Below are 14,802 nucleotides of genomic sequence, written 5' to 3' on the forward strand. Positions count from 1 at the left end.
ACTGGCATTTTGGTGAGCATGCTTAAAGTTCCTGAAGGGCAAATTCAGGTGGTATAAGGTTTTTACTATAGGAATCCCCATTTTATGGTTTACAGTTTACCTCTGGATGGAAATAGGCCTTTTAACAATAATTAAGAATATAAAAATGAGCAGAGAGCAGCAGGACACACAGTGCAGTCATTTACTTTCTGAGAAACCAAAGGGTCTACATTTACACTGTCTCCATGAGAACAGCAAGCCAGTTTGGTTGGAAGATACAATTCTGGTTAGTCGGTGTTAGACCTGTGTGAACTGTATCATTAGGAAGGGAAAAATGGAATGTCAAGAACTTTTCCTTCTGTTTATAGAGAACTAAGACTGAAAAGTAGTACAGTGGTGATAGGCATTATCTTCCTAATACCACCTTCACTTCCTGCTACTTCACTATGAGTTACCTGCTTTGCTTGCCATCACCTTTTCAGCTTCATGTCAGTAATGGCTCTGGTTACCACCAGAGCATGGCCAATAAACTAACCCACACTATGCTGGCTCAGAAGATATCACGCATCACCACCACGCAGTATGACAACACGTAAACCAAAGATGCTCAGTGGGAACTGATGACTCTAACCACTGCAGGTTGCACTTGTAAGGTGTAAGAAGCAGCATTTTGAAAGCAGTGGTACTGACACAACTACCTTGGTCAGAGGTGGTGGATCAGCCATCCTAATTGGGTAATGGAACTAGAATATCAACATAATTGATGGGGAAGAAACCTGACTGGCCATGAAGCATCCCCTCATACCAGTTTTCATCAATCTGGTTAGTGAGGGTAATGATATCACCCTCTTTAAATCCCAGCTCCCCTTCATTTTCTGGTTCAAAGTCATACAGAGCTCGGCAGCATGGCTGATCCATGTGAGCACCTATGGAAAAGAAACATAAAGAAACAATGCGCTTAAAAATCTCAGCAGTTACAGTATTGTTTTTGCTGTTGCACCTACTGCAGATTTTGCTGTTTCTGGTATCATTCATATGCTGATGACAGTTCTCTGATAACATCTAACTCTGGACTGCTAAACTTCATTAGAAGATAACTATCAGCTTTTGGCAGCCTTCAGTTTTTTTATGTCACTGCTAGTTGATGTCTGAGAATCCTAAAAGAACCAAGCTACAGTCAAGTCCACACCTAAAAGCACAGCTATGATCAGTTTGGAATCTAATTTTTATCTGTCTACAAAATACAAAAAATAAATAAAAGCCCTAAGTATTTCCAGCTTTACTGGCACAGAGCTGGTTTGTCCATTTACTTTAGGTAAGTAGTGTAAGACACTTCAACTACTTAAAACTGTGTCTTTGTCCTTTATTTGGAAACTCCACTGGTACAGCTATACTGTAAACTACTGTATATGCTCCTAATCCTCTGGATTTAAATATTAGGTTTCCAAAGATCTTTTCTCCCCATTTCCACAAAATACTTGATTGTGGGGCCACCAGGATAGATTCAGAACAAGTCTGAAATGGAAAGCTTTCTAATATGCTAGTTCATGAACATCTGACCATAAGGCCTTTAGGATGGCTAATGGATATTATTAGAAGTCATTAGTTAGACTAGATTTTCATATGTTATATGAAATTAATAAATATTCCTCCCATACCCTGTATTCTCTCCCCACTCCCACAAAGTCTCTGTAGCTTCAAGCCTACCAAAAGCAAATTTGTTACTGGTCAAAATATTTAGGATTTACCAGCACTAAATTGTAAGAAATCTTATATCCCTCCCTGACTTTCCATAGAAAAAGTTCATGCACTTCGAGTGGTCAGAATGAACTAACACATGCCACTTCACCATAATGGCACTTCTAAGAATACATATTTCAGCTCTTTCATGTATACTGTCTTCAGGATGAATACGTTTCAGATTCAAACTTTTTGCATATTCATTTCAACGACTCACTATGGCTCGAAGGCCCATGCTTGAGCTATTTTAGGACAAAAATATTCCATTTCTATAGATGTCAAGAGAGCAAGTCTTTCAAATACCAGATTTAATTTATTAAATTCTGTAGTGAAAACTTCATTCATTTCTTTACATATTGCTCACAGTGTATTTTGCTTTATTTGTCACAAAGACTATTTTGCTGGCATCAAGAAGCCTTACAACACAGGTTTGGTATCCTCATTGCTACCACCTGAAATTTAGAAGACTTAGCAAATAAACTCTAATGACCATAAAAGATCAGAACTTTGAATAAACCAACCCAAAAAGAATTTTCAAAGAAGGTGGCATTTCTCTGAAACCAATACACACTTCAAAAGAAAGAGCCCCTATTGAAGAAAATACTAAATGCTGCTCTCTGAAGAGGAAAACACAAACGCTGAAGAGACACAGCAACATCAGTCTGCACTGCCTTAGCACAGACAAGTGTTCATGACACTACAAAAAAGAAGTGAAGAAGAAAATTATTTGGTGGCAACAGGAGAGCTTTAGTATGCAAGACTCCAGACACACTCATGCACAAAGAACCTCCATTGCTAGCATAGTGAGATTGCTAAGAGCTTGCAAGATTATGCAAGACAACTTCCAGTTGCAGGTGCCAAATGGAGATACTGTTGCCACCTATATCTGGGAGAACATCAAACATTCACATCAGGATGTGATGGGAAGGAAGGAAATCCTGATTAAAGATCTAGTGAAAAAAATCCAACCTTGCAAGGTGGAGTGTGCTAGCAGTTGTCACTCAGGTAAACTGGAATAACTGAGGTCAGGGTCTGGACAGAGGACAACCCTCACCATACCACAGGGTAACAGACCACTACCGTGAGAAACAAATAATAAGGCTTTCTTAGTATGTCCTGATATGAAATAAACACTTCTTTAAGATAATAATTATGCACAGTCATATAAATGCTTCATCTTGCTTTTGCTGCACCAAGTTGGACGAAGAAAATAACTCAGATGGCTTTGTTCTTTTTAGTGATTTTTACTTTCAGGCTCTTTGCGTTGTAATACCTGGTTTTAAAAAGCAGGGTAAGATTATGAAGGGTTTGGGGGGGGATTCAGTGTTCTGCATTTTCATAGAAAAATTCCAGTTGTTCTTTCAGTTTCCTAAATGACTGTTTTGTAAAAATCTGTATTTCAAGGTGAATTTAGTATAGCAGCACCTCTTTGAGCTTCTAGGACTATGGAAATTTTTGACTCAATGTCATATTTAAAGCATTGGATGATCCATCCCTGTTCTCCTGCCTGGGGCTGTGAACACTTTACGAAGAAACGACAGTTCAAACAGCTGTCTCCTATACTCTCCTCATTCTCACTTTCCCTTGCTATGGAAGAACTCATCTCTAGAAGAAAGCATGGAACTTCTGCATTGTAGCAAAAGTTCAGACAGAGCTGGCTTTTATTCTCACATTGCTTACTGCCATTACCTGACGGTTTGGGTGTGGTGGCATGAGATATTCCTCCATTGTGCTGAGTATTGTCACCAGTTGTGAAATCCAGGCTCATACGGGGTTTGGGCTGGTATTCTCTCCTGGGCTGAGATGATGCCTCCTTTATTCTGCCAAAACATGAAGTTAAATGTCAAGAGTTAGTTTTTTGTTAACAGATGAGATGCATCACATATCTTTATTTCCATGGTTAAAGTTCCCATCCACCAATCATTCAGACTAAACAAGTTTTGGCATTTGGAGTAATTTTTTGTTTACAACATTAGTTTAAATTACCAAAAAACACCTGATGTGACTATGCCATGAGATTGTTAATTTTTCTTTTCCTCTAGGAACTTAGCATTTTGTCTGGCTTCCTTTTCTCTAACAATAACAATGACCTTCTATTGGAGAAAAACTTGTTACGTGATTAGCAATGCTTACAGAAGGGCTGTACAAACATCTCTGCCCCCATTTTTAGCATTATTTTTGCTTCTATCCCTGGCAAGCCTTAACTATTCAGCTGATCGATGCCAACTCTTGTCATTTTGTGAGGAGACTGTGGGAATGTACCAACCTCAGCCGCAGACTTAGTTAGTTTGTAATTTGGAACACTTGTTTCACAAAGACACACAACTCTAGTTTTCCTGACTCCAAAATAAAAAAACTAATTTCAAATTATTCTTCTAATTGAGAAATACAGAATTTCTAGGAAAGGGTACATTTTCACATTCCAGGGTAAAATCCAGGGAAGGGATGATGACAGAATCAGAACAGCTTCTGCAGAACAACTGCCACATATATTTCTAATACTCTATATGGAAGAATACTTCAGTCAAGACCTCTGTATTTAAAGGACAAGTTGTTTTCTCTAACCTTCTCTAGATCTTCCCCAGACTTGCTGTTGGTAGCACATTTTGATTTATCTATCAAAAAGATCTGCTTCTAACTTAACCACTTTTGGTCCTAATAGCAAGGGTTTCCTCACCATCTAAAATATTGCCCATATTGGTCAGTCCCCAGAGATTGCTGTTCTTCTTCATAAAGAAAAACATAAGCATATTAAAAACATAAATTAATGAAGTTGTCAAAATAAACTTAAACAAAAACGCTTTGCTGTGTTCCACTCATTAACAGAAGTTACTTTTTCAAAACAGTAAAGTTTTGAAGGAAGAAATACTTAAACAAGTTCTCTTGCACTTAATACTTCTATGAAACAAACACCATTTTTTACATATTATGAACTAGAAGGTGACAGTTCTAGTTACTTGCTAAAAATTACCCAAAATCCCAGCATGAGCCATGTTTCTTAAGAAAAGAAACATCTCCAAGGAAACGATTCCTGCCTCCCAGCTGCTCTGTTGAGATACTCTGCCTTGGAAACTGCAGCCTCCTTTTGCTTGATGAAAAAGAGAGTTTAAAAGGAAAAGCCTTTGCTGACCTTCCAGATTTTAGTAATGTTATTGCAAGTCTCCCAATGTTTGACAAGTTCCAAAGTCCCAGTTCCTGGAATCATGGCATTTTAAGGAAGTTTATGCCTTCTGTTAATGTATAGAAGAAAAATGAAAGTTCTTTCACTTGCAGTTCCTGAAGAAAGTTTTGAAGCTTTATCTAAAGGGCCCAGAAAAAACAGAAGACTCAACTACATTTTTTTTTCATGTTTTTTTGCAATTTAATGGGGTTTTTTTAAACTTTGTCCAATATTTTAAACAGGACAGTCTTAGCAGTTAGAAGGCATTGTCCATGCCAAACACCAGCATGAAAGAGTTCCATTCACATCTTTTAAAAACTATCTAGAAAACAGGCAGTATGTGCTGTAGACATCATCGAGAGTGAACAGTAAAAACTTTGCTCAGCTTAGAAGTAAAGCATTATTTATTTTCTGATCCGTATGGACAAAAAGACAACCCCCAAAACCCAGGCCATGCATTCTTTGCCACCTGCACTATCACTATGTGGAAAAGATAAGTAATTCAAATACTAACGGCTCTACATCCCTGCTTAATCCCTGGCATGAGCCTATCACAGTGCTCTAATTCGTGTCCAGTGGTGTGGACAAAGGATGATTTAGCCAGCCGACTCTTTACAATGAGGGACGCACAGTAAGTTTATGCGAAAGACTTACTTCAGCTGATCTATAATAGCAGTCTGATGCAAGGTTCCTGAAAAGCTAAAATCATTCAGAGCTGAAACTTAAAGCAAAGTACTGAGCATTTAGCAGAAATTACAAAAGGGCCAAGGATTATCTGAATTGACAAAGCAAGAGAAATCTATTGCAGAGAGAGGTACGTTCACTTTATGGCGTAACTTATGGACTACAGAACAAGCCACCTGGTCCTGAGGATTTTTTAATGCTTCTGTAAAGCAAGTGAATTGCAGTATTCATTTGGAAGTGCTGAAAATCATTCTGTTAGCTGCTTAGACAGTACTGCAACCTGTACCCAGAAAGAGCCTGCTGGGCAGCCTAACTACCAAACAAGTGCTGCTCCTAATCGCAAAGAAATTTTAAGACTTAGAACTAGATGAGGCTTACAGACTGTGTGCTCTGAGAAAATAAACACTGACAGACCCAGTAGTACCAGAAACTAGATCCACGCTAATGGCATCAGAAAATGGCAAAGAATCATGCACGATTAAAAGCCGTCTTCACACTGTATATGAACATTATCTGCTATTGGAATTACATCCAGCTTTTAGGAAGAGTCTTCCAGAACCATGTGGACTAAAGAAATCTTTCCTGTATGTTAAGTTCCCGTGAAGAAGTATGTGTGTGTGAAGCTGATAAACTTTTACAAATACTATTTTCTTCACTTAAGGATGTACAATCTGTTTTGTGTTGATAGAAAAAATTTCTAAACTAAAAATTCTAATATTCTATTAAAAAGATACTGCGTCAATTCTGAGATAGCATGTGCAGTTACAGAAAAGGGAATGACAGAGGTAAACTCAGTTAAACCTTGTATCAAGTTTGATCCAATAATAAAGCTGGAATAAAAGGAGTATTTAATAAGGTGGCAAATGATGCGGGTCTCACTACCTGGCTTAGGAAGATTTTCAGCTAGATGAGAATGTCACAAAATGCTCTTTTTCAATAGCAATCATTAACATCTTCTCTCAGAAAGACTACTTAGTGAATACATGCAGGAATGGTAAGGAATCCCAAGCTGTAAATCCCAGTGACTTCCAATATGTATGAACATTTGCTTTCAGCTAAATCACATTTAACAGCTTTACTGAGCTGAGATACTTTCCTGAACTCAGTCTTCATTCAGTCATACTTGGAAGTGTATGAGTATATGCACCTCCAAAACATACAAACCTCAGCTTGCAATTGCCTAATGAAATGGCCCTTGTTTTTATAAACATACAATTATCAAGTTACAAAAGATAACAGCGTTGCATTCTACTCATAGGTTTTCTGCCCCTGTAAAACAAAAAGAAAATTCAGCAAACTTACAAAAGGTGCATTACCTATCTTCCAGCTTTGAAGTAACTCGCTGTAGGATCTGTGTGGCCTGCTTGTGGTATTCCAGCTGGGCTTGTACAAGAGCAGAAAGCTGGCTCACTTGTTCAATCTGAGGATGGACATTAAGACATTGACATTTAGACTAGATATAAGGAAGACATTCTTCACAATGGGGGTTCTGAAACACTGGAACAAGTTGCCCAGAGAGGTGGTAGATGGCCCACCCCTCGAAACATTCCAGGTCAGGTTGCACAGGGCTCTGAGCAACCTGATCTAGTTGAGGATGTCCCTGCTCATTGCAGGGGAGTTGGACTAGATGGCCTTTAAAGGTTTCTTCCAACCCAAACTATTCTATGATCCTAAGATTAAGACATCGGATCTTAGGCAAGCACTAACAGCTCAGCAATAGCAACTAAAGACCACTGTCGCACTGACACTGCAAAGGCAGTTTTACTTATCTCTTTAAAAACTCGATTCATCTTTGTAGTTTGTAAATAGTTACACATTAGTCTTTATTCATTACTGTGTCTGGTTATGCCCTGATCTGGAATGCTAACTGCAACTCTTCTCCGATGATCATCTCCATGGCTGATTTGCATCAACGGCAGCCTACAGACCTACCTCATTCAGCAAACACTACGAAAGTAAAAATGAGACTGTAATAACACCATAATACACCTTCTCCCTCCCTGCCTTTGAGGGGCAGAAAACCATAGTGACTATGGTCATGTTTCTGTTGTATTTTGGCCTGTGAAGCAGACCAAAACAGGAAGATACTATATACTCTCGGATGCAGAATATTTGTAGTGAAGGCAGACAGCATTCTACTTCATGAGGGAAAAAACATCCAAGATGGTTTTTTTTTTTCCCGTCTTATGTTTCCACAATACACAATGTCGCAATGGTGTAATGCATACCAGTACTATCTGGCCACACAAGGCTGGATGTTACTACAAGGATTAAAACTATAAACTTGTTATACTTCTTGCATTTCAGCATGACTGTATTTAATTTCTAATATGCAAATATTTTCAGGTTTATTATGGCCCCTCTACAGAAATCTGGTAACAAAATTAAGAATTAAATTAGGTGTGTATTTAAACTTTAAATAAATCCAATCATTTACTTTAACAGAAATATTTAAACTGAGTTTCCTTTGACCACATATTTTGTAAGAGGGACTTCAGCTGAAATGTCTTTTCTTCCTCCAAAAGAGATAAATTTTTCCTCTCACTTGATTTTACAGTTTCAACATCAACCATAAATAGAAGATAAAAAAAACTGAATAGATGCTCAATCCTAAACCAGTCTGTAAGCAAAAAATATGCTGCGGAGTCAGATTTGAGCAGTCACATTAACTTTGGCTTTCCTATTCACTATTGTATCTAATTATAGCAGAGACCATGAGGTTATGAGTTCATCATCTCTGGTCTTTACCAATCCTCTCAGCAGCCCACACACTTGACCAAAAGCCTTGGCTCACACCCTAAAACCACAGCTAAGTAAAAGTCATGACTTTTACATTTATTCTAAGAAGGAAGATATTTTGGTTTTGTAAGTAACACTAAGCACAATGACACTGCAGAGGATTTATGTTCTTTAGCTCAGTTACCTATGCAGTACCTATACAATTAGTCCTACATGTGCACGCTGTACTCTACTACAGCTTCTGAACCTCTCACTGAGTCCACCAGGGAGGCAAGTTCTTCCTCATTGTACAGTGACAGGAATCTGTGGCATCATGGACTTAATAAGGCTTTCAAGTTTTAGACTGCTTTAGACTGCCTTCACTGCTGAATCAGTATCTTTCTCTTCTTAAGATTCAGCTTAAAGACTAACAAGGGATCTTACATCCATTTCCAGAAGGTTGAACATGCTTGACTCAGCAATTTCTTTTGATTCATCAAACTTCTCCAGAGCTTGGCGAAGTTCTTCATCAGGAAGCTTGCCCTGTCTTTTCTTTTTGTAATCAAAATCCAGACGTCGACCCTCCATTTTCTTCAGGTGATGCTAAAAAAAAAAATGCAAATGCAAGTACAAAATAAAGGATATTCCCCAACTCTCCTTATAATGCATTGTAATCATGCAGTCCATGTACATTTGCAAGCATGTACTGTTTGCTGTATATCAACCCTTCCCCAGAGGGGAGAAATAGAAGACAATGAAGTAGGTGGTTTTACATGTCCTTTAAGAAGGCATGGTGCACTGCTGTCTAAATGACAGACCTTCAACAATAAAAAAAGGCCACACAGAATGGATAACTGCAATTGCCACCTGTATAAAAGACATGCGAGTTTCTAGCTTTTTAACTGATGCAGAATTACCTGAACGCTATGGTTTTTCCCTAGATATTTGAGAGAAAACTCTACTAAAAGCACAAATTAGTACATTTTTGCCTGTGTAACGGTTCTCATAAACAAAGCAACACAGAAAATATTTTTATCATTTCCATCAAAGCACCAAAGGACTTACTATTATCTTTTATATAAGATTTTCTTCAGTTACATTCTTTTCTGACAGTTACATTCATGCCAACCTTTTTAGCAGCTGCCACATCAAGCTGGCCAAAAGTTCATGCTACCAGCATGAGCATGAATGCTTTAGGTGTTTACTGTCCCTCAGAAGAATCAATTTGTCATCTATTAGGATATTTAGAATCTTGTCAACTTTGTAAATGGCATCAAACTGCCTAAGACATCTTTTTTCCACATACATTTAACAGTATCAAAGCCTTACTGAACTCAGAAGAACAGTTACTTATACAGGTAAGTATTTGCTGAATTGGGAGCCACTTTTACTTCCACAATTGTAAAATTATGTTGTGTCTGTAGAAGTATGTGTGCAAACGGATTTTTCTCTGTAAATGCTGGCTAGTTCCTGGATTACTAATTACATAACTCATGCAAGAAAACAGTTTGTGTTTGAAATTCCTGGGAATGTTTCAGACACTGTCTTCATACAGACAAAAGAGTAGTGCCGGTCTAGAGGCAATTATTGAAATGCCCTCACATGTCATACACTAGAAAACTGAATGTAAACATCTGTTCATCTGTTTAGTGAAATGAGCTTTCAAATGGTAGAATTAGAGTACTGTGTTCATACCTGCATAAGCTTGATGATGCTACTGTCAAAAAATGTTAGAATTTTGATCTTTCTCTTTCTAAACCATCACTGAGAGAGGCAGAACTGAAAAGTAAAACTCAAGCCAAAAGAGACTAAAATCAGATCATCTGCAAATCTGAATGCCCATTATAAACTACACAACTAACATTAATTTTGAACATACACACTGTCTGCACATTGGCATTATTAAAATGCCATATTGAGGGCAATACCTGTATTTCCCTCAAATCTTTGTCATGGAGATTCTGAAGTGGGTCAATGAAGTTTTGTTTCACTTCCATGTCTAAAGAGTCCTTGACCTCGGAAAGCTCCTTCATTGCTTCTCCCACATCTGCAAGTGCTGGTCCTGAAAGAAAAGATGTCCAATTTATCTCAAAATAACTTCATTCCAATTCACTGTAGAATGGAGCTGAGTCATGGAAATGTCAGTTAACAATTCACTTTAAGTCTCAAGTTTAGGAAAGAAACAGAGTATGACACACTGTGTGAAAGGGCAACACAGATTTTACACTTCTGCAGCCCACAGAGTTTATGCCTTGTAATACAGCTGAACTTAAAGATCCATGCTGTGTCAAGACAGCCTCCTCCACACCTCTCGTTGTCTGTTCGTTCCTCACTCTGGTGAAACAAAAGTGCTAGAAAAGAATTATCTGCATTTGCTCCAGTGTTGTCATCACCAGACACTAGACTGCATACAGAAATAACTCTAATGCAAGTCTAGGTCTTCCTGTTTGTATCAGAGATACAATGAAATTCTTAACAATTTCACATAACTTTTTTTTGATGAAAGATTTTTTTGATACAACTTCAAACACCTACTCAAGTTCATAAACTTCAATAAGAATTACCTGCCTTTTGAGATTTCTTCCAAGATTAACTTGAGGGACACAAAAAATACCACTCTGGTTTACCTCCTCTGCATAAAAACAGAAGCAAGAAGCTCAAAAATACCCTCATGGTTTGAGGTGTAGGTTGGTGGAAAAAAATGCACTTTCAAAGAATACAAAGTGTCTGAAAACCTAAAAATTTGAGAAATCAGAAGGAGCTTTGTCTCCCAAGCAGGGGATGCCAGCAATGCACTGCATAACTAGAGAGCCTGCCAGACCCAGATGAAAAAGTGACAAACAGCCCTAATAGCTGCTATTAGTTAAGAATGTGAAAATAATTGCCATGTTTATTCTGCTGCATGCTACTGCAGTCATCAGGGAATATACAGCTATTTGCACAAACTAAATTCTATTAGTTTTTCATTTTCCCTTTAAAAATGTTTTTGAAATTTAGCAAATGAGAGGCAACCAATTAGAAAAACAATTCGGTAGTCTTTAGCACAAATCAACCTACATCTGTCAAGCTAAGGAGTGAATTATATCAAACAAACAAGAAAGTACCTTTTCCATTATAGATGTCTTTGTGCCCGGAACAACATTTAATGAAGATTCAAATAGGAAATAGAGTTTCCACAGTCCCACTTGCAGGTCCTGTGTGTTGCCATATAAAAATATCCAGAGAGAAGCCCACACAAATAGGACACAGACAAAGTATTCTGTTGTGAATGTCACCTCTTTTAGTTAGACCTCTACTGTTGCAGAACACAACATTAAGTCTCAGTTTAACTTTTATCAGTCAGGCAGCTGACATGTATATTACTTATATGACTATATAACATATATAAGTATAACTAAGTTTATACTCAGTTTGGGGCTTGGAGGGAGCAGCGGTTGACAGATAAGACACAAGTGCCTTAAAATGTGGAATTTGGTCAGAAAAAAGGTCTGTCTATTGAAAATCATTAGCTTTTCTTTGCTGCTTGTAATGAAGACAGTATTTATTTTAAGGATGCTGATGACAAAAGGGTTTTATTGTACACATGCATAGACAATAATATAATTTCTGAACATGTACATCTTTCATCCCAACACATCCCCAGTAACATAAGTTATGACAAAGAGCCTAAAGCCTGTATGGATATGGGTCCAAATGGAAACAATTTGACTTTCATCCACAAGAAAAAAATCTCTAGTCCAAATCCACGAAAGATACTCAACAAGCCTAGACCGACCTTAAAAGAGAAGCCTGATGAAGTCAAACTCTGAGGCTTCTTGCAGAAGTTCTTCCATAAGAGCGCAACACTTCAGTAATGAAAGTTATATTAAATTTTACTATGTTTTTTATTGCATTATAATGGAAAGGGATGTAATCAAGTTACCAAAGTTGCATTCTTCTCCAAGTTCTCGGCCAAATTTCAGCATCGCATCTGCCAGCAAGGCTTCAGCCTGAGGGTAACCTGGTCCCTTTTCCTGGCCCCGAATTTTTGACATAGTGTTGATCATGCTGAGTTTAGCTCTGGAAGCTGAAGCAGGCAAGTGACAGAGGTTACAAACATGCACTAGTTTGACTCCACAGACAAGAATGCACTTTTTACATTTATCTGAGCTACCTACAAAATATTTGAAGGAAATTATCTAAGTTTAGAACTAAGCCCTGTTTTTCATCAACTATTCTTAGCGCAGAGGAATGAAATATTGTTGGTCACTGGCTTTTTTCTTCAGATGGTTGGCCAGCAAGGAGGCTCTGACCTGAACTTTACTTCAAAGTTTCCCTTGAAATTACTTGGACAGAAGAAAGCCTAGGAACACTCCCAAAATAGAGTGTTTGACACGTGCTACAACTCAAATAGATAGAAAAATCTTTAAGCTATCCCCAAACTCTTAATCTCAAAATCCTCAGGTACCAGATGGATAGCAGATTGAGCTGATCTTCCCCTCAAGAAAAAGTCCAGGCTAGGTACACTAAAGATTAAACTGTGGTGCCCCACTTTTTTTAAATGTTTGAAAGTTCTTCTGTTGTAGAATATTAAATAAAACCTATGTCCACAAACAAGATGCCCAACAACCTTTGAAACACTCTTTGCTTTTCATGGGGATTTGGGGAAACTCCTGCTTCAATACAGTTTTCCACTCTACTTTAGCTTGTATTCTATTTCAGAAACATAACTACAGATCAGAAGAAAGCACACAATTATCATAATTGATGAAAACAAAGACAGACAACATAAAAGAATTAATTTGTTTGGTGATGTGCTTTAGTGAATTTTTGCAACTACAGAATGTGAATGGCCTGCAGAGAGTGAATTAATTAATGGCACTTGGCTTCAGGTTTTGCCAGCTAAATCATATTGCCAGCAAAGCTGACTCAGTGGGTGTTTCTACCTATATTACTGTGTGTGCTACAGGAGGGCAGCTATGAATGCCTCTACCTTCCTCCTTGCAAAGGCTTATGAATTAGTGTTTCTGTTTACAAAATATTAGTAGCTCATGCTGCTGTGTGCTGCCTTCATTGGTCAAAACTCAGCCTTGTACACATTTCTGCAACAAAACACAACATTAGCCAACTGGAGTCAGCAAGTGTTTTGCTCGCTCTCAATTTATTGTTGAAAGTGCATATCAAGAGATGGTTCTTGTTCCTCAATGTGTTTCACTTTGTGGCATAAAACGTATGTACATAGACACAGAAACAGACACAGGAAAATCAGGCAAGTGTCATAGTACTTATTTTGCCTGAGAAGCAGCTATGAAAGGATAACATATTTTTAACATACAGTAATTATGTTTTTGTAAGCTTTCTCACTATCCTTGAGTGTCACCAGATCATGCTTTTCAGCATCTGACTTTCTTGATGCTTTCTGTTTCTACCCACTACAAAACTGCAGTCAGCAGACTAGCTGACTGTTCAGTATAAGAAACTGCATTTTAATGAAGTGTCTGGCCTTTAAAAATGGCATGGAAATGCCATTTGATATTTGCCATTTGGCAATGATGGTAGCCATGGGAAAATACAGAAGCACAAAAGAAACTAAGGCACAAACAAAACCAATCAGGGGAATGGAGGCAGCAAGCTGAATTAAAATGGGAATAAATAGGAGTATTTTCAGAAATGAAAGAAAAAAATGTTAGAGGGAATATAAAAAGATGAAGTGGCTATATTCTGGACAGGCAGGTAAGAGTAGAATCCAAAAGATACAGTAAAGAATGAAAGAGATGAAAGAACAGTAAGAGAAGGGCAAGAAATAAATCATAAAGAGAAGAAAGGTAAGCATGAAAAATTCATGCTTCAATGATTCATTTAATAATTTAATAATGCTTGCATTAAAATCCTGATTTAGTAGGAAATCCACCAGTGGTCGCATTCCACTTTTCTTCTTTAAAAGTTGATTCCAGTAACTTCCATGAGAGCAGAGGAAAGTTTGTGCTCAGTCAATCTCAAAATCCCGTCCTGAGCCCTTTAATTTCTATTGCTTTATTGTGCTAGTGCCATGTGCTTTCTTCTCTAAGTTATGTTTCAACCTGAGTCAGGACAGGCAGAGATGTACAAAACACCACACGGAAGTGACCTGAATGTTTCATTCTTTTCCCAGTTGCACTCCTTTACATTGACTTTCATTGTGTCACTAATGATTCACTTTAATATTAAGTGTTAACAGAGCCATGGCGAATCATATGAATACTTCCAAAAGAGTTTGAAAAAAACTTCAGCAGTGAGTTCAATTGCTCATTCTTTCTACTTTCAATCTTGTTCATCCTGCACCTTTTTTTCTTGAAATTATGGTCACGTACATCTGTATGGAAAGTCATTGAGCCATCATCATGCTAATTTTTAGTTATTTTCAGCTCTCCTTCAGTTTTTTTCAAAATTGGGAAGTCTACAAAGCTATCTTTTTTCATTCACACTAACCTCATCTAATTAACATCTCTTTCAATAAATTCACCTTTGTCTTTAATTCCCTTCCCTTCCCTTCCCTTCCCTTC

At 37.7% G+C, this 14,802-nt stretch overlaps 1 protein-coding gene across 1 annotated transcript; it reads right to left on the reverse strand.

Moving 5' to 3' along the window:
• Nucleotides 1-226: 226 nt before the first annotated feature.
• Nucleotides 227-12,362, reverse strand: SH3GL2 (SH3-domain GRB2-like 2). The gene is made up of 6 exons (XM_010286834.1): nucleotides 12,204-12,362; nucleotides 10,210-10,343; nucleotides 8,726-8,884; nucleotides 6,880-6,983; nucleotides 3,409-3,539; nucleotides 227-905 (listed from the first exon to the last, which is right to left on the reverse strand). Exons 1-6 carry the CDS (start codon nucleotides 12,325-12,327, stop codon nucleotides 706-708), a joined length of 852 nt encoding a protein of 283 aa, XP_010285136.1. The 5' UTR covers nucleotides 12,328-12,362; the 3' UTR covers nucleotides 227-705.
• Between the last annotated feature and the right edge of the window lie 2,440 nt (nucleotides 12,363-14,802).

Source organism: Phaethon lepturus, unplaced genomic scaffold (genome assembly GCF_000687285.1).
Source record: "Phaethon lepturus isolate BGI_N335 unplaced genomic scaffold, ASM68728v1 scaffold15325, whole genome shotgun sequence".
Lineage (NCBI taxonomy): Eukaryota > Metazoa > Chordata > Aves > Phaethontiformes > Phaethontidae > Phaethon > Phaethon lepturus.